This window comes from Bombus pascuorum, chromosome 7 (assembly GCF_905332965.1).
Source record: "Bombus pascuorum chromosome 7, iyBomPasc1.1, whole genome shotgun sequence".
NCBI lineage: Eukaryota > Metazoa > Arthropoda > Insecta > Hymenoptera > Apidae > Bombus > Bombus pascuorum.
This window is the reverse complement of record NC_083494.1, coordinates 7,745,067-7,767,712: the sequence shown is the minus strand read 5'-3', so window position 1 is coordinate 7,767,712 and position 22,646 is coordinate 7,745,067. Positions and strand designations below refer to the sequence as shown.

The window sequence follows — 22,646 nt, the reverse complement described above, 5'->3', positions numbered from 1 at the left end:
GAAAATATCTACGAAAAATAACACTGTATCAATAATTTTATTCCAATATTTTGTGTCATAATTAAATATACATACAATTGATGTAAAACAACTGAATAAAGATACTTTTACCTATTATCTGTAGTACTTAATTTCTACACTTTGTGGAGTACTAATCATTATCTATGTGCATTATCATCATCTTATACCTGCTAAAGAATTTTGAAGTAGGTTTAATATGATAGAACATATTGGTATATTTTTAACTTATAGTACATTATCTTATCATAATAACATCTACACAGTATATACATATGATATTATACACGCACATATGTACAAAAAAAGATACTCTCAAAATCAATATAATGGCAATCAGTATAAGATAAAATGACAACTAGTAAAATCGTTTCTTTTTTCATTAATTCATTGTATAAATAATTTCTATTTTCTGATTACATCAAATTAAATAATGACATGCAATGGCGACGCATAAATTATTTATAAATGAGGCAGTGATATTACTATTTTGAAAATGCTTGGTACAATTCACTTTGCTTTGTAACAAATTGTTCAAATGCTTGCAAAACTATGCTAATATATATGAAAATTCCTATATTTACAAAATTCTCTTTACACTGTACATAGCAAATTGAATAAAAGGGATAATTATGAAAAAGTTTACGAATGTAGAAAAGTAAGATTAAATAATACTTCATACTTTTAGTAGCAATTAGTTTGTAATAAAATTAAGATTACAATTTTTAAGAATTATAGTTTCTCTGATTTTTAGTAGTATTCGCTTAAATGCATATAAACATTTTCTAATAATACAATTTGCACACATATTAACTACCACACTTTTTCTCAGTGCTTTCAATTCAATATTTAGTGATAAATTTTTACTTGATGAAGATTTCGAAATGTACATAGTGCTGCAGTTAAAAATGAAATTTGTTACTCCAATACAATGCATGACAAAAATAAGAAATTGGATTTATAATAACAGAAAAATAGATATAAATTTATGTTAAGACATGATTAAACAGTACATTTTCCTTAACTCACATATCATCTGCTTATGTATAACAGTAAGAGTATCATAATATGTTAAATCACCACATTTTATATGTAGATATACGTATATTGTAGGTAGGGAATATTTTCATTTACTAATTTCATATAATGAAAAAAGAAAGATGTAAAGGGTTGGAATGAAGTTAACAATGTTAAATGTAATGAATAAATAGTGCAGATCAAAAACAAAGACATATTACATCAGCAAGCTACCTCTTTATTAAATTAATTAAAATTTAAATAAATTCGTCATAAACCAAATAATAATTCTACTCTTTTACTCTTTTGTGCATCTACATATTGTAAGCTATATAATAATTATTAAATTTGTAAGGTGGTACATACACGTATAGGTACAATATGAAAAAGGCAAAATTCGACCTGCACTATTCTTCGATAAGCGTCGAAAATTTTAAAAGTCTATGATCCAACTAGATAAAAACTTAATCTATAATCTAACTAGATAAAATCTAACTAGATAAAATAGATTCAGTTATTTATACTGCTCCCATTTTTATAAGTCCTGCTTGACTGCCTCTACCAACGCTTGCGTCTTCCAGCGAATCTAAGTCTAAAGCAGACTCTATCATGGTAGTATCTTGTAATAATCTAAGTCTAGATGCAGACAAAGGTGTTGTTACAGTTACCGAAGGTATAGAGGACGTATCTAATGTGGATGAAACCACAACACTTTGACGGGAAGGCAGCGGAGCGATTTCATCGATATCAATTGGAGCTATATTAAGTGATGCTAGTGGTACTTCATTGGTAACAAGTTGACTCACACTGTTTGTAGTACTACCTAAAAACAAATGTCAATAACAATAAAATGTACAAAATTATTTAAATATATATACAGGTCATATACAATATACAAAAAATATTAAAATTTCAATAATTGCCATTGAAGTCCAATAATAAGCTGTTATAAACGCTCATTAGCAACATAAATTATATAATGCAACTCATTGCAAAAGTGCAGTACTGACCGTGTAATTTTGTTGCATAAATGAATAAGATAAAATAAAAATTAAACTGCAATAAAGAAAATATCCCAGGCAGTAAGGTGACATATTAATGTTTTTCCTATGTGTACATATTGATTAAAACCAAAAATCATAGTAATAAATAACTTACATAATCATTGCTGTATAATATACAACAATTTTGATATTACACATATGAACATAAATCTATAAAATATCCCTTACATATGTGAAACTGTGTGCATATTTATTTATACATATACTTATATACATATTGTATTTTCACAATCCCAGTGCCCGTAATAAGAACTAATTAATTAGTCACAATCCATAAACCCTTAAATTGATATAACATTTTGAAATTAGTCTCCAATAATGTGGGACGTATATATTGTGTTTAAAGTGTTTATTAACAACTATTAATAAATATCAATTCATTCATATTAAACATACACACAATGACGAGTGGAATAAAGCAAAATTAACTTACCAAACGGTATGCTCTGAGCCCTCGATAACAGGACGTAATTTTTAAACAACAAAGAAATACAATTTATTGAATCATGTAAAAAGTGCGGCTAAACGGTAAAAAACTTAAATTTATCTTATATACTTGATGATGGTTCAAATATGTATATTCAAATTAATCTTTGTTTAACATTAAAGATTAACATTGTAAAATTGACTTTGAATTAAATATATCATATACCATTTGTTTATAATATACTCTATAATGTAAAAACAAATAATTTTAATTATCCGCATATTTTTAAAAAGTATATCATTATAAAGTATTAAAAGTTGTAATGAAACTAATATTTCAGTCCCATTCTCAGTCAGGGTATATAACATTATAACAAGAATATTAATTTCTCCTTTCTCTTTTTTTAAAAAAAATATCTATATGTCCAATACCAAATTGAACAGTCAAAAAATAAATAAATCTCTGTTGTTAACAATCAAATTCAACTAGAATGTTCTTTGTTTATAAAGATCTATATACGTTATAATATGAGAAAACATGAACAATCATCATAATAATGATTACCTTTGTTATTATTATAAATGTCATTTTAGATATTATTACCTTCACTAATATTTATATATACATCAAAACTTTATTTATATAAGCTTTTGCTAATAATAAAGGATAGAATTAGAACTTATATTATTTTAATTCTAATATATTAAAAAATTTGTTAACAAGTATATTATAGCCATTTAATTTTCTTCAATAGATGGAGTAATATTATTTAAGAAACATAAAGAAAGAAAATTATCTTAAAGAACATTAAATATCATCATTATCGCTTATTGAGCTCATGATAAATCTCTGATTTAAAAGATCTTCTTCAGTGCTATCATTTGGACATAAAGAATTTTCTACATAAGAAAAAGCATTAGTTAAAGGTCCTGAACCAAATCTGTTAACTGCAAGTCCTATTGCATTTTGACCAATAATTGGCATTCCTCCTGCCCCTAATATTCGTGACATTACAACAGTTGGCAAGAGGTTTTTTGATATTGGATATTTTAAACCGTGAACAGTGCATCTCAAGTTATTATATTTAAGAGTATGTTGAGATTGAGAAATTCGTATTGGATCTTCAGAATAGCATTGTGGAAATTTCTGGAGATCAGTGTAAACGGTTTTGTCATCAATTTTATATCGTATAGGATCCTCAGAATATCTTTGTGGATATTTTTGAAGATCAATACTATATGTTTGATCACCGACACATTGATCGTATATCAAATTATTATCTGAACATCTATGATACTCTTCCCTACATCTATGAGAATATTTATGTAAATTTTCCTCACACCTACATGGATATTTTTGAAAATCTGGGTTTGTTATTTCTGTATCATATTTTACATGTTTCATAGGTTCCTGAAAACAATGTTGCCGAGGGTATGCCGGAGCATAAATGTCATTAATATATCGACGTGGATATTTTGAAAGATCTTCGGAATAATGAGCGGTATGCCTTAGAAGGCTTAACTCACCGTTTATCGATTCAATTTGTGGTGAATGCTGACCAGAAACGAGATTGTTCATGGAACCTGTGAGATCTGGGCTGGGATTTGTTTGAACTGTTGTACCATTAGACTGCAAAGTAAGAAAAGAAAACGATATATAAATAATAATATATTATACAATACGATATATATATAAAATACAAGGAAATCAATAAATATTTCAATACCTGTGGCTGTACGATTTTCACTGTACCATATGTTTTATTATTAGTAATTACACTGTCACCACCAACTCTTTCTTGTTCTGCACGATATTCGGGAGTTACTATACCTCTTCGATCTATAAAAATCGATATAGGTAAATAACACCTCCAAAAATTAAAATGGGAATACTACGAATTTAAAAGTGAATTACCAATTAAACTAGGTGGTGCTGGTCCACATAACACATAGAAACAATTTCCACATATATTTCCTTGGCTATATAAATTAAAACTTTCTTGTCCTGTTTTAATTGAAAATGACCCCTTTATCTAGAAAAATGATACAAATTATTTTAAAATTGTTTAATAATTTCAAATACATAATTATTAACCAGTTATCAGCGCTTGACATGTATACACGTCAAACATAAACTTTACTTCGGTGAGTTTAGTGTATACTCGTCGTGTAAAATAAAAAATTACCATTTACTATAAAAACTCCAAATTTTAGTGAGAAGAAATAAAAATGTCATTTAGTAGTATGTTTACTTTATATTGCCTGTAAAACTGCTATGTATTGCAGAAAAATTAGATTATTTTCTTTGGTGTATCGGTTATTCCCGAATTGTATATTATGTAATAGAAATACTAAGGAAAATACTTCTCTATCTTATAGGCGTTAGGTGCTTTTTTATTTAGACGTATTATATAAAAAAACAACGCAAAACTAAAGCGATTAAATTTTTTAATCAAATGTGTTGAACAAATTATTGAAGAACATGCAATTCAACAAACACAAACTTCGAAAGTTGGTCGACCAACTACGAGTTGAACTACAAAACCTACACGTCTCATCAAAAATCATTTTCCTAATTTTTACCAGTTATATCACACCAAAAGTAAATCCACTTCGAAGACCTGCCGTCTGTTCAAAAAATGGAATTCGTAACGTGTCATGGTACTGGTGTTCGACTTGTAAAATGCTACTTTGTGTGATACCATATTTCGAAAAGTACCACAATAGGAAGGCCAACTGAATTTCTTATATTCTTTCTTAATTTTTCTTTTTTGAAATATTTTATGACAATAATTTTTTCAACAATGAATTGTTAATTTTCCGAATAATAATATAAACCATCATTGTTTTACTTTAATTTTGTTGTATAACTTACAATAGGAGCATCTGCCCTGCATTTGATGTGTATACTCGTCATCGCTTGATTTTATTTATCTATTCCATGGGAGATTTCTAAAACTAAATTCCGCATCTAACTGGCTAAAATTAATAATGCTTACATCCTCGTTAGTTGTCTGATTGCTAGTAGTTAAATATGTATGAAAACCAGCGAGACCGAGAATACTCCATACAGAGAAAAAACATATAATTGCTACAACAACACTTCCAGGAGATATCCTTACTGCGTCTAAAAATGGTCTAACGTCTTTTGTGACTACAATTAAATAAATAAAAAGTTAAACCATCTAATTTTTGTATCTTTCATTTGTTTTAATTAATACACTTACGCATTACTAAATGTGTAACAGCACATACAAATATAAAAACACAAAGAAATGCCAAGGACACAATAAAGGCATAAAAATATCTGTAATTTCTTCTGCCAACACAATTTCCCACCCACGGACAATGATGATCAAACCTCTCTAAAAATATAATTACATATTTCTAGATTCTCATAAAAGTAATTTTTATAATAAATCATGATAAGTATACATACCTACACAATTGTCACATAAGCTGCAATGTGAAGCTCTTGGTGGTCTGAATATTTTACAAGTAAAACAATATTTCAACTTTACTGGTTGTCCTTTGACTAATACCTCTTTTGTTCTAGGTGGTGGTCTGTACATTTTAGAATTACCATTGTTTGGTACCTCTTTACCCAATATGTAAAAGACAAATTTTTTAATTGTAATAAAATTAATCAATGTAAACTTGAATATAACTTTACAATATATTAAAACATAAAACTAATCAAAATTATTTCTAAGAAATATATTTGTGTGTACCAATTTGTTTTTCAATATAGGCAGCTTCATCGAGTGTTGCTCTTGGAATAACTCCAGGATCACTAAAGCTTGTTCTAAACAAAGCAGACATTACAAAAATAAATAACAGACCACCAATAACTGGTATAGCAGGTGTTATATGAACTGCTAAGAATGGACAACTAGAAAAAAATACATAAAACTGTTAGAACAATTTTTTGATATATATGATTTTGTTTTATATGTGATTTCTACTTTACAAATAATAATCTTACTCAAAAGCAAAAAATAATCCACTTGTTACAGCAATGAGGCACACAGTCACATAAAATACTCCAGTTTGTGGTGCCATCATTACTCTGCCATCACAGCAAAATCGATTTCTGCCTGGGAAAAGTTCCCATTTTCGTGTTATGTGTGGCATTTTGTGAATGTAAGCAAATTGCTTCATGCACTCCTCGTATGTACAAATATGTAACATCCAATTTGTAAGAGATAATTCATTAGGGTTGTGTAATGGTTATTTAATGTCATCATATGAGTGTTTGAACAATCATATTTCATCTTGATCTACTGCTGTTTCTCAATGAACTGTAACACATTTCATAGGTAATTGCACTGATTCGTATGAATTTTTTGATTTTATCTAATCTTTATAAAGATTATTCACAAATGTGTAAGTTTAAAACATTAATGTTGTGCGCTTTCACACACATTGTTATTTTGTATAAATAAAACATCTTAAAACCCCTACCATAGACATACAAAATGCTATTATACTGTTTAATACTTGTAAAGGATCGTGTTTCTTGTCAACGTAACCTAATTGTTTCATTTGCAGAAAACACAATGACACTCATATTTCATAAAAATTCTCGTTCTAAACAGATTAAACGGTATCGTTTACTTTCTTCCGCATTCTATAAACAGCCATGAACTCACTTTCGAGACAGTATCGCTACTGTCTCACGGAGACCACCGACTTCAAGAACACTCACTGCAGGGTCATAGTCAAAGAAAATTCAGAAGCGAAAATTCATTTGTAAACTAGGTCACTTCTGACTGTGACATATAAACACTTGTGCACTCTCGATATAGCCTTTAATACCGCGACGAGCATTATATTTTTGGAAGCCGTGGCATTGTTTTAGTTAATCGACCTCACTTTGATGACGATAACGTATGTATGTATTTACGGGAAAGGATTGTTGGCCGTCGTGCTTGCTCGAGATTATCTGTGCTTCCCTCTAACGGAGTATGCAGAAGCGCCACGTGATCTTATTGCCACGTGACCTAGTACAGAAACCGATTTCGATTTCAAGTGCAATGCTTTTAGCGAAAAATCGATAATAGAAGAAAATCGCGACTTTAAAAGCGCGATAACGCATAAAAATCGTAATACCACTTCAAACACTCTACATATTACTACCAGAGTTTGTACGAAGGAGTAGATCTTCTAGAAAATAATACAAAATAAATTTTTAACTCTAATAATATAAGTTTCTAATGATGATTGAAATACACCGAAGAAATAACCATGTACACGTAAATTGATTATGCACATAGAGAACTATAGTTCGAACTATGGGATTGATTATTTAATGGTAGGAAGGTGTGTAACTTATCGCTCCTACTGCAAAATGGGTCGTCGACGCAATGCAGTACGTTGTCACATATACATGCACACTTTCAAACGGAATCTTGAAAATCGAAGAATCTCACTGTGAACGCCATCTTCAGGTATGTTTAGTAACAAAGCAGCAGCGATTCTAAAAATTTTACTGCATATATATGTATAAACTAACCCCGCAATATTGCCTCATAGATCTATAGATCCAACATCTCAGGTTAATGAACTATTTACAAAAAGATTCGAGCGAACATCGCTACATTTTATTCGGTAATATTTACATTACTATAGTATTGAATAACAACCTACATTTTTAAGAAAAATCGATCGTTAAACAATATAATAACATAGTGTACAATAGGTAAGCTCCGTTTAATAACGTATATGTCTCTTACTATCGTATCCGAGCAAGAACCCCATCTGAGTTTAAATCTTTTGTAGAAAAAAAGGTCATCTAACTCAACAAACGAAGATATGTTTTTGCATTGAACGAATTCAGCAACAAGAAAAATTGCACTCGTCTAGTTCCACGTTACACTCACCCGAATTCTAGAGTTTTATCGCCGCGTCGTAAAATCATTACGCAAATTTGAAAAAATCAATATACAACGCATCGCTAGGGACGACAACAGACTTTTTCGATCTTGCGTTTTTAACGTGATCGGTGCACTCTGAGTTGCAACGCAGCATTAAGCATTAACCGAATATAATAAAAGGATCGTGTAGCGAGAAGTGACGTGAAGGGTAGAGGGATATCAACAGGCAATGGAGTCAACATTGGGACGTCGTGGATGAAGCAAGCCAAGTGATATCGTGATATCCGGCGTCGCTGACGAAAAGGATCGTGAAGGGTCGCGTTTAGTCGCGTCTATACGGCTTAAGGTAGTAGCTGACGAGGTGGTTTCAGGGTGGGAGGTTGAACAGAGGATAGGATATGGAGCAGGGTGTGGGGAAAGGGGTCGGGTGCGGCGGGGTGCACGGGTCTGAATCGTGGAGCGGGCGGATGGACGGACGGACGCAAACGCTGAAATCAGCTCGGGCGATCGATGCGATAAATGGATGCGTGCGATTGGTAGCCGGGAAAATCGATGATGAACAGGGGGCACCCTACCTAGCCGCGAAAGCGAGCACGGCTGCACCGCCGGAGAGGATGGAGCAAAGACCGAAATATCGATTTTTAGGCCCCTACGCGGCGGTTCGATGCTCATATCTGCCCCGTGTCCCGTATCCGCGCGAAGCGCCTTTCAAAACACCAACGACGCGTGCGAGATACACTGTGTGGTGCCGCAGATCTCGAGGATTATCGTGTTACAATTAAAATAAGAAAAACGGGAGAGAGGTGAAGCCGAGTGACGCGTTGCGAAGTTCTGGGCGATGTCGTCAGGTAACCACGTTGACAACGTAACGACGCGCTGTAAAACGTTTCGCAGCCGAGATTTTTAGTTCTTTGTGGTTCGACGTTCGTGCGACGAGCGGCAATATCATGCAACCGTTTACGCGCTGAGCAATCAATGATCCTCGCTATGGAAACGATCTAAGATCGTTGATTTTCGAGTGCGACAACGACGTTTCGTCCCGCGTAAGATTCTTTTTTCCAAAGACATTATGTACAACGTGCACACGATCGTTGAACGAACGTTAACAAGGATTCAGATAAGGGTGTGAATGTGGGGTGCCGAAGAGAGTGCGTAATTATTTCATTCTCCGCTCGAATCTGTTTAATATTGTATTGCAATCGAGCCAACCTGCATCATAAGTAATCAAAGGAATTTTCCTCGTGATGTTTTTTTCTGTGATTTTAGTAACGTAAACGTATATATTGGAGAACATTCGACGCCGCGATCCGAGTTCGATAAAAAGGAAAGAAATTTGCAAACGAAGTGTTTTCAACGATTATATTCAAATATAATATTAGTAATCAGATAATCGATAATAATCATCATGAAATGACGATTATTTGTTTACTATTGAAACGATATGCAAATATTAAAGGAACAATAATATACGAGATACTACTTTTCTTATTATCTAATAGTACTTTTGCGAGATTATTAGAATTATTAAGATCCGTTGATCGTTATTTTTTTGTATTTGCAAATGTCTATCAATATTTTATTGTGTATTATTTTATAAATTCCTTTGGTAGAAATGCATGATACAAGAATTATACGAATGTAAACGAAACGCGGTCGACGCAACAGGCTTAACAAATACAACAATGGAATATATGTATTACTACATAGATATCGTTCACTAACAAAATCTGTAACAGAATGTTTTTTTCTGTTTGTTAATGATACAGAAAACATGGCCATCGTTCCTTCGGAGAATTATCAACTTAAATGGCACAGTTATGGCGCGCATCTGCACAGCTCTGTCGCGACGTTACTCCATTCAGAATCCTTCGCAGATGTCTTGTTAGCAACGTCCTGTGGCCGGCACGTGGCGGCTCATCGATTTGTCCTTGCCGCTTGTTCGTCGTATCTCAGTCACATTTTTCAAACATGTCATTTCGGTGCAAATACGAACGCTCCAATAATTGTGGTTCGTATATCTTTCCTCATTCCATTACTGATCGGTTAATATATAAATCATACGAGATAAGTCAATAGTGTAACATTATACTGCAGGTATTACCAACAGAAATTGGATATCGCACATTAAAAATTCTTATTCAATACATGTACAGCGGTGAAGCTACCGTGACAAATGATCAATTAGAGGGTGTATTAAAAGCAGGCGATATACTGCGTGTACGCGGTTTATGGAGATCCAATAGCGGAAGTAAAAAGGAGAATGTACAATCGAATAGCCAGAAGGTGGATCGAGACAAACGGGAGCAACCACCTTTAACCGGTCAAATTCAAAAAATCAAATTGGTTCAACCAAGTACAGAGAAAATTGTCGAAAATGCGCAACAGACTACGCCAACGCAAAATGACGTTCAGAAACCTACCTCAGAGAGAAAGAATACTGAGAAAATCGAGGAGAAGAATAGCGAACCAGGATCGAAAGTTTTGGAGGAAAATAAGAATATCGAACAGAATAAGAATAACGAAAATCTGGAGACCAATGGAAAAAAAAGAAGAATTACTAACAGCGATGTGGAATCTAACAAATCTAAAAGCGAAGATGGTGAAACTGTAAGATGATATTATCTAATAGAATTTATCATATCGAATAAAATATTTTCATTTTATCGCGTTTTAGACCGAATTGAACCTGGATCTTTTAGTGAAAGATGAACCAATTTGGGAAGAAGCTATGGATGATCCATCGGATTCATTAACGATAGATCATGAGATCGATATAAAACCGGTGCGTAGTATTTTAAAAACATTCTCTTGAATAAAAGGCGTGTAAAAAGCTTTCTTTAGTAAAAAAAAATTATATAATACAAATTATTATAGGAAATCGTACATAGCGCAGATGAGGAGGAAGAATACACCCCGTTAACATGCGACATGTGCAGTCAAACATTTCATCAGCCATCAGATTGGGTAAGACACATTGAATTGACACACGCTGATATAGCCGAAGGTAGGAGAAGAAGGAGGAAGGTAAGAACAACAAAATATCACTTAATATCTTGGGTGTTAAATGAAATTATCATTGTATGCATTATTTTTACAGGGCGAGATGGATGACGACAGCAAGGATTTTCCGCCTTTAAAATGTGATCTTTGTGGTGACATGTACATAACACCTCAAGAATGGGTACGCCATATACAGACAGAACATACAGAAGAGCAGTTAGCTGTGATGAATAACTCGGCGCCTCCTAAACAAAGAAAGCTTCAAAGTCATCAAAAATTGTGCAACATTTGTAAAAAAGAATTTCCAAGCCATGCATCGATGGTAATTCACCAAAGAACGCATACAGGGGAAAAGCCTTTTCTTTGTTCCTATTGTCAAAAAGGCTTTAATGTAAAAAGTAATTTACTAAGGCATTTAAGGACATTGCATGACAAGTATGTACATCCCAGCTTATATGGGAGTAATGGCAACACGAATGCTTAAGCCCTTACATAATTTTTCAATTGTACATGTTCTTTTACTTGTTGATACTTCATTCATAGAGTAAATGTCACGTGACATCTCATACTTTTTAAAATTATATTTATAGACTGAAAGAGCAGTATATGCATGGATAATCTCGCATAAGCATGTCAAATTGGTCCAAATAATTAAATGTTATCGATGCGCGTGGCATCTTCTTTGAAAATGAGCAGATATTAACAGCTTGATTAGTTTTATTACATTTTAAATGAATAACTTCAGTATTCTCTTTTTCCATTAAATTCAATAATTGTACGTGAGTGTAATTTACTAATGTGAATGCGTCTTGATTATTTTATTATGTACAAAAATAATGGCTTTAATTTTAAGTGCGAAGCTATTATGTTAAAAACACAAAAGCAATACCAGGGCTTTAAAACCAAAGAGGCTGATTACTATTGCCAAAGTGTCATGTTTCGTTGCTACTTAAATTCATTTCTTGAACATAGAACAGGATATGAAAAATATTTATTTTGATTAAAAGTTTCATTTAAATGCGTAAGAATAAGGATTAACGATATACAAGTCTTCGCAGTATGTGCGTGTGAAATAATTCATAGTATAAATCAACATCTATTGATTAATATATAATTATTTAGTAACTATACGAGATCCAAATTATGTAAGATTTAACTGTATACTTCTAGGCTATTCCATCCACGGTAGCCCACTTATTCCCTCAGCTCGTAAACTAATCATGTATTTTTATATTAAACTAGCTTATACACAAAAGGTATAAGAAATAAGATAACTAAAAATAAGTGAAAAATTTGAACTTTAATTAGGCTAGGATATAAGAAGTAACACATAATTCAAAATTTATCAAATGTTTTGGAAATATATTGAGTTCTTCTTACATGTAAAAAACGCAATATTATCAAAATATTGTCACAGTTTATCAAACGGTAACAATATGAATCTTATAAGAATGACACCACATTACCATGTTAATCATGATCGTGTCACTCTATTATGAATCTAAGTGTCAATTCCACGTTGCGCTAACACTGTGACGAGCCAAATGACTTTTAAATGTAAAATTTAAATATATGACCTTCAAAGTATTTTTAATTATCCTTAATCGTTCCTCAATAATGAATATCAAAATATATCTTTTTTTCTAACTAAGCAATACTATCATTCTGTTTTTAGTAAAATCCTGAAATATACTTAATCTTTAATAATATGATAAATACATGAACAAGAAAATCAAAATACATGAAATTAAAGCAATGCTATAATACATTATATTTATGATGTTATTGACTTATACACTAAAAAAAAAATGTTTAAAAGTCTGAAAGTGTATAAAAATTCAATTTTCTTCATCATCATCAATTTTTGGTGCCAAATAATATCTAATATGTCCAATATCTCCAATTCTGTATTCACATACTAGGGGCACATCATTAGACATTGATAGTTGTACTTGTGCACATAAAGGCCCAGCCTTTATAAAACAATTAAGGTAACGACATGAAAATGTTAGTTTGACTGGTTCTTGCATATTGACAACTACTGCTTCTTCTTCATTATCTGCATCTGCTGTTTGTGCTAACTTAACAGTGGCTGAAAAAAATAATTTACATGAGTACAACTGTAATTTATAACAATATTCATTGTATAGATTTATTTCTACATTGTGCAATATATATTTTTCATAATTCATTTGTATTTTAGTGAATTTTACTATAGGAAGGAATATCTCCTTTAAATATACAAATATAAGCAGACATATACATAAATACATGTATGGTCTATTCTTCATAATAGTGAAGGTCAAGCAAACAAATACTTTTCAGGTCATTTAATTTCAGGCAGTTGCTATATAACTTGTGAATAGTGTTAACTACAAGATGTTACAGACGCGCAATGCTTATATAATTAACGTAAGTATTAAAAAATATAGTTTAGTATAATAATTTAGTATAATCCTTCCTATCATTTCGTTTTATTACGTAAAAAAATGACGTACCTTGTCCATAATCTCCAGAAGCACTGAACTTTATACCTTCCTTAGAACATGCAAAAGTTATGGATTCTCCAAATTGGCTCAAATCTCTACAGATACGTGAAAATTCTTGAGATGGCATTTTTACTACACACGAATATGAGGTATCCTGTGATAATTAATAAATTCTATAATTTTATTCTTTAAAAGAAAAATTTCATATATGTTAATGTATATAGAATCTTACAGGAATACCAAGATGTTCCTGATCCATATTTATAAGTTTCATTTCATATTCTGCAAGCTTTTCTTTATTTGGTGATTCAAATATAAATGTAATATTTTCTGGATTATCCAATGCTCGCAATGTCACTGTATCTTCAGAACCAGCACATCGTAGAATTTTGGACATGCTAAAACCATTTTATTAATTTTCATTTACTATTTGAAATTGATGTAATTCCACTTTGTTATATATATATATGAACATCAAACATTTTGTCTTTACTAAAAAGTAGGAATTACAAGTATTTCTTTTGTTTAAAAGTATCTACTTTTTATTTTATTATGGAAAAAGAGAAAAGCCATAACCTTTGTAAATATTACATTGAAATCAATATCTTACCATGCAATACTCATGCCCATTGATAAATTTCTATCGCATCTATATTTATCGAAGCCATCGCTTCTAAGATTAAGAGAAACTAAGGAGACATGAGCATTATCCATAGCTTGTACTTGAATACCAGAATCAGAACATTCAAAGGTGGCTTCGGTTAAAAGATCTTTTATTGCATCTAACACCTTCTTCAAAATCGCACTCTGTACTAAACGTGCCTCAAACATTTTTGATATTTTGCTCGACTTTTAATTCACACAACTGATGAATGCAATAAATATTGACAATTAAAATAGTAACTACACCGGCAATGATACCCGCGCTTTCTTACCGGTCAACTAGTAGGAAGTAGGTGGCACTTGTGTGTACCGGAAATACATTTAATTTTCAAATTATGATTCTCTCGCAAAGTATTATTTTATACTTGCTTCACTTAATTTGAATTTATTAAAACACTTCTACTGTAATATCAATTGCAATCTGTTTATTTTACATAAAAAACACTCCTCTTATATGTTATTTATTTGTTATATATCAAAATTTTGATTTGGAAATATAAGTTGCAATTATAGAAATTGTAATGCAAATTATTAAAGAAAACAAGAATTTCCAGTTTATGTACTAAATATTAATTTTTAATACGAGTTGTTCGAAAAGAAAAATATAAATTAATTAAAACTATAAGGGTTTTCAGTAATCATAAAATAAAGTTTAAAGAATGTTAAGGTTCATACTAACTAATCCTAGAGAGTTAAAAAATTTTTTTAAGAAAAAATAGATCTAACTAAAAATACAGAAAATAATTTTAATAATATTCACAATTGTTTACATAAAGAATATTCTAAGTAAATGTAAGCGTAAAAATCTATAAGGTAAAAACATATCAGTACAAAAGTATTTAAATATAACTCAGTTACTAACATTATACATAAATAAATGCAGTCTCACTCGTTACATTCATCTCACTTTTGAACTAGAATTATGTACACATCAACATCAGGACGTCAACCTCTTTTTTAAATCAAATATTAATCGGTGTGAGAGTTCAATTTAACGAATTAAAAACTGATGTCATCAGTCATGTTCTCTAATTCACTGAACATTTGGTCAAGATGCTGAAACAAAAAACATGGAAATTAATATACACTCAAAAATTTATTATATATTTTTAATATATACTATAATTACAATAAACGTAAAATACTATTATAAACATGCTTAATCCGAAATGATATACATAGTGATTAAATATGTTTTACATACATCAGATGGTTCGTTAACTTCTGCAATTTCTCGTTTATTATTTAACGATAAATTTCTACTTTCATCTATATCTTCCTCCTCATCTTCATAATCGTCTTCATTATTATCATCATTTTCATCTGAATCGTCTTCTTCTTCTTCTTCCTCTTCTTCTTCTTCTTCATCGTCATCATCGTCATCATCTATATCATCGTCTATATCATCATCAGAGTGAATATTACATTCCATTTCTTCATAATCTGCTGGCTCTTCCTTAATTTCTGTAAGCATTATCGTTTCTGGAACCGATTCTCTTTCTGTTGAACAAGGTGGAGGAGCTTCAGATGCTGAAGGTATTTGAGGTGGTTGACTAGTCTAAAAGAAAGGTTAATTTTTAGTCTGCCCTATCTAGTTTTGGTAGTTTTGGTATCTAGTAATTATTTTCATTATATTTCATTTTTTCTCATCATTTCCATGATATACAGAATGTATATGAGTATATTTACCCATGGTTGTTGTTGTTGTGCTGATTTGGCTGAAGCAATTGAAGTTGGTGTAGAGGAAGAAGATGATTGCAAATTTGCATTTTGTTCTTGAACCTGAGATGACGTTTTATTTTGCATTTTACTAGAATTATCTTGTATTCTATTTCCTACATCAGTTTCTAGTTTTGCCTCATTTTTTTCGGTATGATTAGCTTTCTGTTCTTTCTTTATTTGTGAATTACTATTTGGTTCTTCTTTAACCTTTTTAATATTAGGTTTAGGTTCTCCAGGAAGACAAGTATTACCACGCTGCCTTCTAAATCTAACAATAATACTTCTGGTATCCCACATTAAATCATGTGCTTGTTTATAAGCAGATATGGATTCATCCACACTATTGTACCTTATAAAAGCATACCTATAAAACAAAACAAAATATATACAATATTATAGAAAGATATATATGATTATTACATATTTTATGAAATAAATAACTTACCGAGTATTTCTCATTTTTTGTGCATACCCTACATCTACTCGAGCAGCTGTTGGAAACTTACTTTTTACTTCATTAACGTTAACAGATTCTGGTAAATTTCCTATGTATAATGTATATGGATCTATTTCTTCAGGCATGGGATTATCTTCATCCCTAAGGGATTTTCTTTCAACTTTCAAATGACCTACTCCAAAGGGTATTTTTTCCAACTCCTTTATAGCTTCATCAATATCAACACTTTCTGCCATCTGTATAAAACAATATCTAGGACCACTGGGACTTTGAAAATGAATATTCTGTATACCAGGATGAAATTCCCTCACAATATCTTTGTTTAAATCAGGGTCTGGGAATTTTATTATTAAACTCTGAGCTTTGACTGTTTTGTTATATTCGTTTTCAATTTTCAAAGCTCTTTCTGCATCTTCTCTATTCCATGGTCGACTAGGATAACTTTGGGACATAGGTTTTCTTTGTTTATTCTTTTTAACAACAACTTCTTCCTAAAATAAATAATGAATAATTACGTAAAATAAATACATTTGTTATCAATCTTATTGTATCTTACCATAACAATTTTAGCATCCTGATCTGAAGTTTCTTCTCCATGTCTATTTGTCAAAATCCCTGGTGGTATAGGAGGCAAAGGATGATTAGGAAGAGGCATGTGATTCATAATTGTATCACCTGTAGAGGCAGTGTAATTATTTCTTTGCCATTCCAAACCAAGGTTATTACTCAATGTTGCACCAAAATATGCTGCTTGATCAAACTGACCCTGAGTTTGTCCAAAACGTGGAAGTCTTCTATTTTTACGATGAAAATTATTTCTTTGAACATACATATTACTTTTATTGTGTGTAAACCTTTCTCGTCTCATGTAATTACCTCTGAGAGGCATTTCTCTTTGAAATGAATTTGCAGTCATATCACGTGGGGGTGGAGGAGGTAAAGGAGATGTTTGAGGTGTTATCCATTGCCATGGTGCAGGAGGATGTGTCCATGCCTGTATAGGTGTAACTTGAGAAGGCACTGGTCCAAATACATGTGGAGGTGGTGGAACTCCACTAGAAGGAGGAGGCATGGGAGGTAATGGTGGTTGTCCTGGCAAAGGTTGTGTGACAGTCGAAGGGGATGAAGATGATGAAGTATAAGCAGGATAGGAACCATCGTATCCAAAATTGATACATTCTTGTTTAACAAAAGATCTCTTTGCTTCTCCATTTTCTTCAGTTACCTGGAAAGTGAACAATTATGAATTAAAAATGGAAAGATGTATACAAATTTTGTTATCATAAAAAATTTAGTATCATAAAATTATCGGTACTGTAAGACTAGGCCGGTTTGTTAAATACATGAAAATATTCTATAAAACCGTTGTCAAACTAACCTTACTTAAAAATGCTATTTATGGAGTAAATATAGATTATTAATATTATTATCATTACTGTAAATTACGAGAAATAGAAACAAAAATTATTACCGAGCGTTTCATACTGAAGATATAACTGTTGATAATCTTGAGAAAAAATGTCGTTCCCTAAATTATAATGTAAATACATTGTACGACATAACGACAGCCGCCAGTGTCAAGCCACTGCATATTGAAGTGCATCTCAGGGATACCAACCCTTATTTCAAATTCTTTATGTTAAATAGAGTAACCAACATTATTTATTATAATTATTACGGTATAATAAATAATCTATTTCTGCTTTTTCTACATATACATAACATTGAATATATATTGAACAAAATTTTGCTTTTGCTCATATTAATTTACTCCGAACTACTGTGTACGTATTGTTTATATTGTTTTAGTATAATTTTGTTTAAATATCTATAGTACATATTACAAAATTAGATATAGCTTTTTATAAGTGTATCATATACATAATTTGCTTTACATATAATACTTTATTTAAAATGCCTTTGTAACAAAAATCGCAATATTATAAATCAATCATAGATTTACTGAAATATATTTCTGACATACTTTTCGGACATCTGTTAACAGAAGAAAATCTAAAATGTCATAAAAGGAAAAAAAACAATTGCATAATTAAGAAAAAAATAGAGAATGAAACAAATGCAATCGATGTCATTATATCGGATAAAATGATACGTTACATTAAAAAAAATTCCCGCGGTACTGAAATAATATTAGTTCAACATCAAAACGAGGAAAGTGTTAAAAAAAGATTAGATATAGAATCGTGTTTCTCGGTTGCTTTTTTTTTATAATATTGTAATATAATAGTACTGATGATCGTTTTATTCTTCACCTAATCACCTTATTTAAATTTAATTGCGGCAGTCCTCCGATGCGCCGATGCAATTTCACGTTTCTATCTTAGGGAAAGGAAATTTTGTATAAAAATCTTGCCGACAGATGCCCTTGCTGTTAGTTCACCGAGCGAACATATTGTGCGTGTAGTTTGTGTGACATGGCTACAAGTAATACAGAAGAAATTGAGGTATTTTCCCCAACATTTTTGCAATATTACGTGCATTGTAAAAATAACACGATAATACTTTCGAGTGTATTTACGATTCATACGCTGGGGAAAAAATTGAAATATTTTTTTTATGACAGCGTGGTCACTTCATTGCCTCTTACTCTTACCCCTCCCATCTGCTCCTAAGCATGGTGAAAACTGTCTATCTAACGAGCTTAAAAAAGACATATTGTATTACTAATATTAAAATCATTTTTAATATTATTTTAATTAATTTCATTCGTACGCTACATGGAATTCAATCCTTAGTATTTTACATTATATAAAATAAAAGAAATCAATACAAAAAGTATTAAAAAGTAAAATTAGCTATAAAACTAGCTAAATTTGAAATTATGATTTGTAATTATTTGCAGGAAGTCGAGAGGAAGGAACCAGAAGTAGTAAACTTCGATGAATTCCCGCCGGAGGTTTTAATTAAACATCCACTTCAACATACATGGACTCTTTGGTATTATGAACCAGACAGAAATAAATCATGGGAAGAAAGTCAAAGAAAAATTACAAGCTTTGATACAGCTGAAGATTTTTGGAGGTAAATTTGGTATCAAAATCCAGTAATACTTGATTATTTATTATTCTTATATATATTTTTAAATTAATAATACTTATATTTTAACAACAGTTTATACAATCATATAAAGGCAGCATCAGAATTAAGACAAGGTTGTGACTATAGTATGTTCAAACAAGGAATCAGACCCATGTGGGAAGATGATGCTAATAAATGTGGTGGAAGGTGGCTTATAAATTTAGATAAAAAGCAAAGAAATACAGATCTAGATCACTTTTGGCTAGAAACACTTTTATGTATGATTGGTGAGGCATTTAATGGATATTCAGATGATATTTGTGGGGCTGTTGTAAATATAAGGCCAAAAGGAGATAAAATTGGTGTATGGACTGCAAATGCCAATAATGAAGATAGCGTTATAGAAATTGGGTAAATAATATATATTTGTACTGTATATGTATAACATATACCATAATGTATATATAAAAATATTTATTGGTACAAAATCTAATTACTTCATTTCTCTTTACAGACGCAAATTAAGAGAAAGATTAAAAATTGCATCAAAAGTTACTATAGGCTATCAAATACATAAAGATGTTATAGTTAAAGTAGGGAGTCAAACAAAAAATGCCTATGTTGTTTAAATCCTATTAATATCATGTTATTATCACTATTCATTAAAATTTTCTCAAATAACATTACACATATATTATTAATATGGATATTATGCAAAATTTAGATTATTAAACCAAATAAATAAAAGGAAAATTTAATGAAGAATGTTTAAAATCCACATTTTATCATAACTAAATATTTTCTTAGTAAAATCTTCAATCAATAGCTACTAAATATGTATATTGGGATAGATGTATATTATTGATATAAAATTTATATCAGTATAATGTATAATTTAAAAATAGATTATAAACAATATATGGGCTGCTGTATTTTTTAAGATATAGCATACATCAATTACAGTTAATATGCCAACATTTGAATAGTTTTTCTATGTACATCTTCTTCAATGTTACTTATATGGACAACAAAGACTGCTGTAATAAGATTTTTGAAAAAACCTACATATTAGGTTGCCTTTTGTAAGTGGTGATCCAAAATACAGCAACCTATCTCACTTTAAGATAGCATAGTAATATTTAATAATATTCTCTTATTTGAAAAATCATTATGTCCAAGTTTTTCTTACAAATATATCAAAAACATAAATTACTTTTTATGCATGTTACTTTTTTTATTTTCAATTTCCTTTAAATTATTAATTATTCGATTCTAATATTAGTTTCTCAACAATTTCCTTCAGATCCTTGCGTCTAGCTTTCTCTAGAGCATGCATTAAATTTATTTTCCAATTATTGTTACTATACTGAGTCATATATAATTTCAAAGCCTAAAAATTATTTATGTTACTTTTATGTAAAGCATTTTATGTGAAATAAATCCATATTATAATTATACTTTACTTCGTAACTCTGTTCTTTCAAGTGAAAAGGATGTTTGTGTTCAATTATATCAATTTGGTATTCAGGAACTTGTAAATATCTAAGGGTATCTCTCCAAGAGCGACCAATTTTTTCACTTATACGTAATAATACTTAAAAAATATTGTTCACGTTAATTTTATGGATAAATAAAAATATACGTATTGAGAAGAATAAATTATTCTTACTCATTTGTTGTAACATAGATTCCTGTGTAGGGCGACTGCTTCTAAGATCTTTGTACTGTAATGTTGATTGATTTTCCACATCGTCAAGTACTTTTACTTGTGATGATCTGTTTTCAGTTATATATGATATCTTACATTTATCTTCATCTTTATTCTCTGTTATGTATTACAAAAGTTATTTAGCACAATTAAAAGTGTGTTATACTAAGAAAAAAAATGCAGAAACTGGACTAAAATAGATAATAAATGTTAAAACTAACTTACCATTTGATTCCTGATACATATTACGTAATAAAGGATATTGTATGTTCTGAATATAAATTTGATAATTCTTTAATTTGCTTTGTCCTTGAAAATCATTAAAAAATTTATTTGATATATATAGAAGTGGTTCCACATTATAACAGCTTAGAACATCACGTTTTTCCAATGTGTCCAATAATGTTGATAAATCTTTAATCTGACTCAGTTTGCGATTTGAATCTATAGATTGCCTATAGTATTCCTTAAGTATATTTAATTTAATTTTATCAACATGGTTTTCGGTGGCTGATAAGAATTCTTTACGTAGACATATGTACTCTTGTTCCATTTTTATACTAATTAGAGGAATCCCCTTTGTCAATTGAGAAACTTTTTGGTCACTGCTTAATGTTTTTCTCAATTATTTATAAGTATCAAATGATTATCTCAACATTTTTATATAATTTGATTTCATATTCTTTTAATGAATATTTCTTTATATAGCTTCATTAACTGAAGTATAACAAATTCTGTAGTAATATTAGGGAATATAACAACAATAGATATAGATTTTATTCAGTATGTAGTTGGTAAGCAGTATAACTATTATTTTAAAGTTTTATATAAAATTGAATGTTTAAATATTCAAACTTTGTTAAGAACAATTGTAAACATTTAAAAACGCTATCAAAATATCTGATAATTTACTTTGTTTATCTTTAATCATATGATTAAGCAATCAGGCACTGCTAACATGGTTTTAAGGATTGTTTACATGAAAAAATATGCTATATTTGTTTGATATTTAAACAAATGGTATTTTTTCTACAGTTTTTTAACAAACGATCTTCTTTTCCATATTTGCTAATTATGATTTATAAATAAATAAAATTAATTCATATAGTTTAGAATATAACTATGTATAATAATATAGTGTGTTCGTATGCTCAACATACACCCATA

General features: G+C 30.4%; 6 protein-coding genes and 1 long non-coding RNA gene across 18 annotated transcripts; 2 read left to right on the top strand and 5 right to left on the bottom strand.

The window, feature by feature from the left end:
- Positions 1 to 211: 211 nt before the first annotated feature.
- LOC132908510 (palmitoyltransferase app) lies at positions 212 to 7,961 on the bottom strand. 4 transcript variants are annotated; one of them, XM_060962553.1, is made up of 10 exons: positions 6,990 to 7,468; positions 6,511 to 6,826; positions 6,257 to 6,417; positions 5,965 to 6,123; positions 5,753 to 5,890; positions 5,525 to 5,679; positions 4,441 to 4,558; positions 4,253 to 4,365; positions 4,053 to 4,155; positions 212 to 1,858 (listed from the first exon to the last, which is right to left on the bottom strand). In XM_060962553.1, exons 2-10 carry the CDS (start codon positions 6,714 to 6,716, stop codon positions 1,554 to 1,556), a joined length of 1,458 nt encoding a protein of 485 aa, XP_060818536.1. In that variant the 5' UTR covers positions 6,717 to 6,826; positions 6,990 to 7,468; the 3' UTR covers positions 212 to 1,553. The 4 variants fall into 4 exon arrangements, 1 of the variants encoding a protein (XP_060818536.1); XR_009658370.1 differs by lacking the exon at positions 6,990 to 7,468 and adding an exon at positions 7,870 to 7,961 and having other exon boundaries at positions 1,787 to 1,858; positions 2,533 to 4,155; XR_009658371.1 differs by having other exon boundaries at positions 1,787 to 1,858; positions 2,533 to 4,155; positions 6,257 to 6,437; positions 6,990 to 7,491.
- LOC132908516 (zinc finger protein 271) lies at positions 7,673 to 12,988 on the top strand. 7 transcript variants are annotated; one of them, XM_060962563.1, is made up of 7 exons: positions 7,673 to 7,975; positions 8,061 to 8,135; positions 10,168 to 10,409; positions 10,496 to 11,008; positions 11,076 to 11,183; positions 11,276 to 11,425; positions 11,499 to 12,988. In XM_060962563.1, exons 2-7 carry the CDS (start codon positions 8,087 to 8,089, stop codon positions 11,883 to 11,885), a joined length of 1,449 nt encoding a protein of 482 aa, XP_060818546.1. In that variant the 5' UTR covers positions 7,673 to 7,975; positions 8,061 to 8,086; the 3' UTR covers positions 11,886 to 12,988. The 7 variants fall into 7 exon arrangements, with proteins under 7 accessions (XP_060818546.1, XP_060818552.1, XP_060818545.1 ...); XM_060962566.1 differs by lacking the exons at positions 7,673 to 7,975; positions 8,061 to 8,135 and adding exons at positions 8,152 to 8,226; positions 8,307 to 8,747; XM_060962569.1 differs by lacking the exon at positions 8,061 to 8,135 and having other exon boundaries at positions 7,957 to 7,975.
- LOC132908545 (uncharacterized) lies at positions 8,107 to 8,389 on the bottom strand. Its single transcript, XR_009658375.1, has 2 exons — positions 8,261 to 8,389; positions 8,107 to 8,170 (listed from the first exon to the last, which is right to left on the bottom strand). It is a non-coding gene; the product is annotated as an uncharacterized LOC132908545 (long non-coding RNA).
- Positions 12,736 to 14,966, bottom strand: LOC132908530 (proliferating cell nuclear antigen). Its single transcript, XM_060962595.1, has 4 exons — positions 14,501 to 14,966; positions 14,123 to 14,288; positions 13,900 to 14,044; positions 12,736 to 13,493 (listed from the first exon to the last, which is right to left on the bottom strand). The coding sequence occupies exons 1-4, from the start codon at positions 14,719 to 14,721 to the stop codon at positions 13,240 to 13,242; spliced, it is 786 nt and encodes a 261-aa protein (XP_060818578.1). The 5' UTR covers positions 14,722 to 14,966; the 3' UTR covers positions 12,736 to 13,239.
- On the top strand, positions 13,723 to 20,983 carry LOC132908535 (eukaryotic translation initiation factor 4E-1A-like). Of its 2 annotated transcripts, none has more exons than XM_060962601.1 (4): positions 13,723 to 13,813; positions 19,596 to 19,774; positions 19,865 to 20,182; positions 20,286 to 20,983. In XM_060962601.1, exons 1-4 carry the CDS (start codon positions 13,781 to 13,783, stop codon positions 20,398 to 20,400), a joined length of 645 nt encoding a protein of 214 aa, XP_060818584.1. In that variant the 5' UTR covers positions 13,723 to 13,780; the 3' UTR covers positions 20,401 to 20,983. The 2 variants fall into 2 exon arrangements, with proteins under 2 accessions (XP_060818584.1, XP_060818585.1); XM_060962602.1 differs by lacking the exon at positions 13,723 to 13,813 and adding an exon at positions 19,089 to 19,197.
- Positions 15,425 to 18,351, bottom strand: LOC132908508 (protein painting of fourth-like). 2 transcript variants are annotated; one of them, XM_060962550.1, is made up of 7 exons: positions 18,204 to 18,351; positions 17,498 to 17,957; positions 17,289 to 17,407; positions 16,721 to 17,223; positions 16,243 to 16,639; positions 15,758 to 16,111; positions 15,425 to 15,609 (listed from the first exon to the last, which is right to left on the bottom strand). In XM_060962550.1, the coding sequence occupies exons 1-7, from the start codon at positions 18,213 to 18,215 to the stop codon at positions 15,553 to 15,555; spliced, it is 1,902 nt and encodes a 633-aa protein (XP_060818533.1). In that variant the 5' UTR covers positions 18,216 to 18,351; the 3' UTR covers positions 15,425 to 15,552. The 2 variants fall into 2 exon arrangements, with proteins under 2 accessions (XP_060818533.1, XP_060818532.1); XM_060962549.1 differs by having other exon boundaries at positions 17,289 to 17,957.
- Positions 20,834 to 22,327, bottom strand: LOC132908531 (fas-associated death domain protein). The gene is made up of 4 exons (XM_060962596.1): positions 21,705 to 22,327; positions 21,441 to 21,596; positions 21,235 to 21,365; positions 20,834 to 21,161 (listed from the first exon to the last, which is right to left on the bottom strand). Exons 1-4 carry the CDS (start codon positions 22,030 to 22,032, stop codon positions 21,030 to 21,032), a joined length of 747 nt encoding a protein of 248 aa, XP_060818579.1. The 5' UTR covers positions 22,033 to 22,327; the 3' UTR covers positions 20,834 to 21,029.
- Between the last annotated feature and the right edge of the window lie 319 nt (positions 22,328 to 22,646).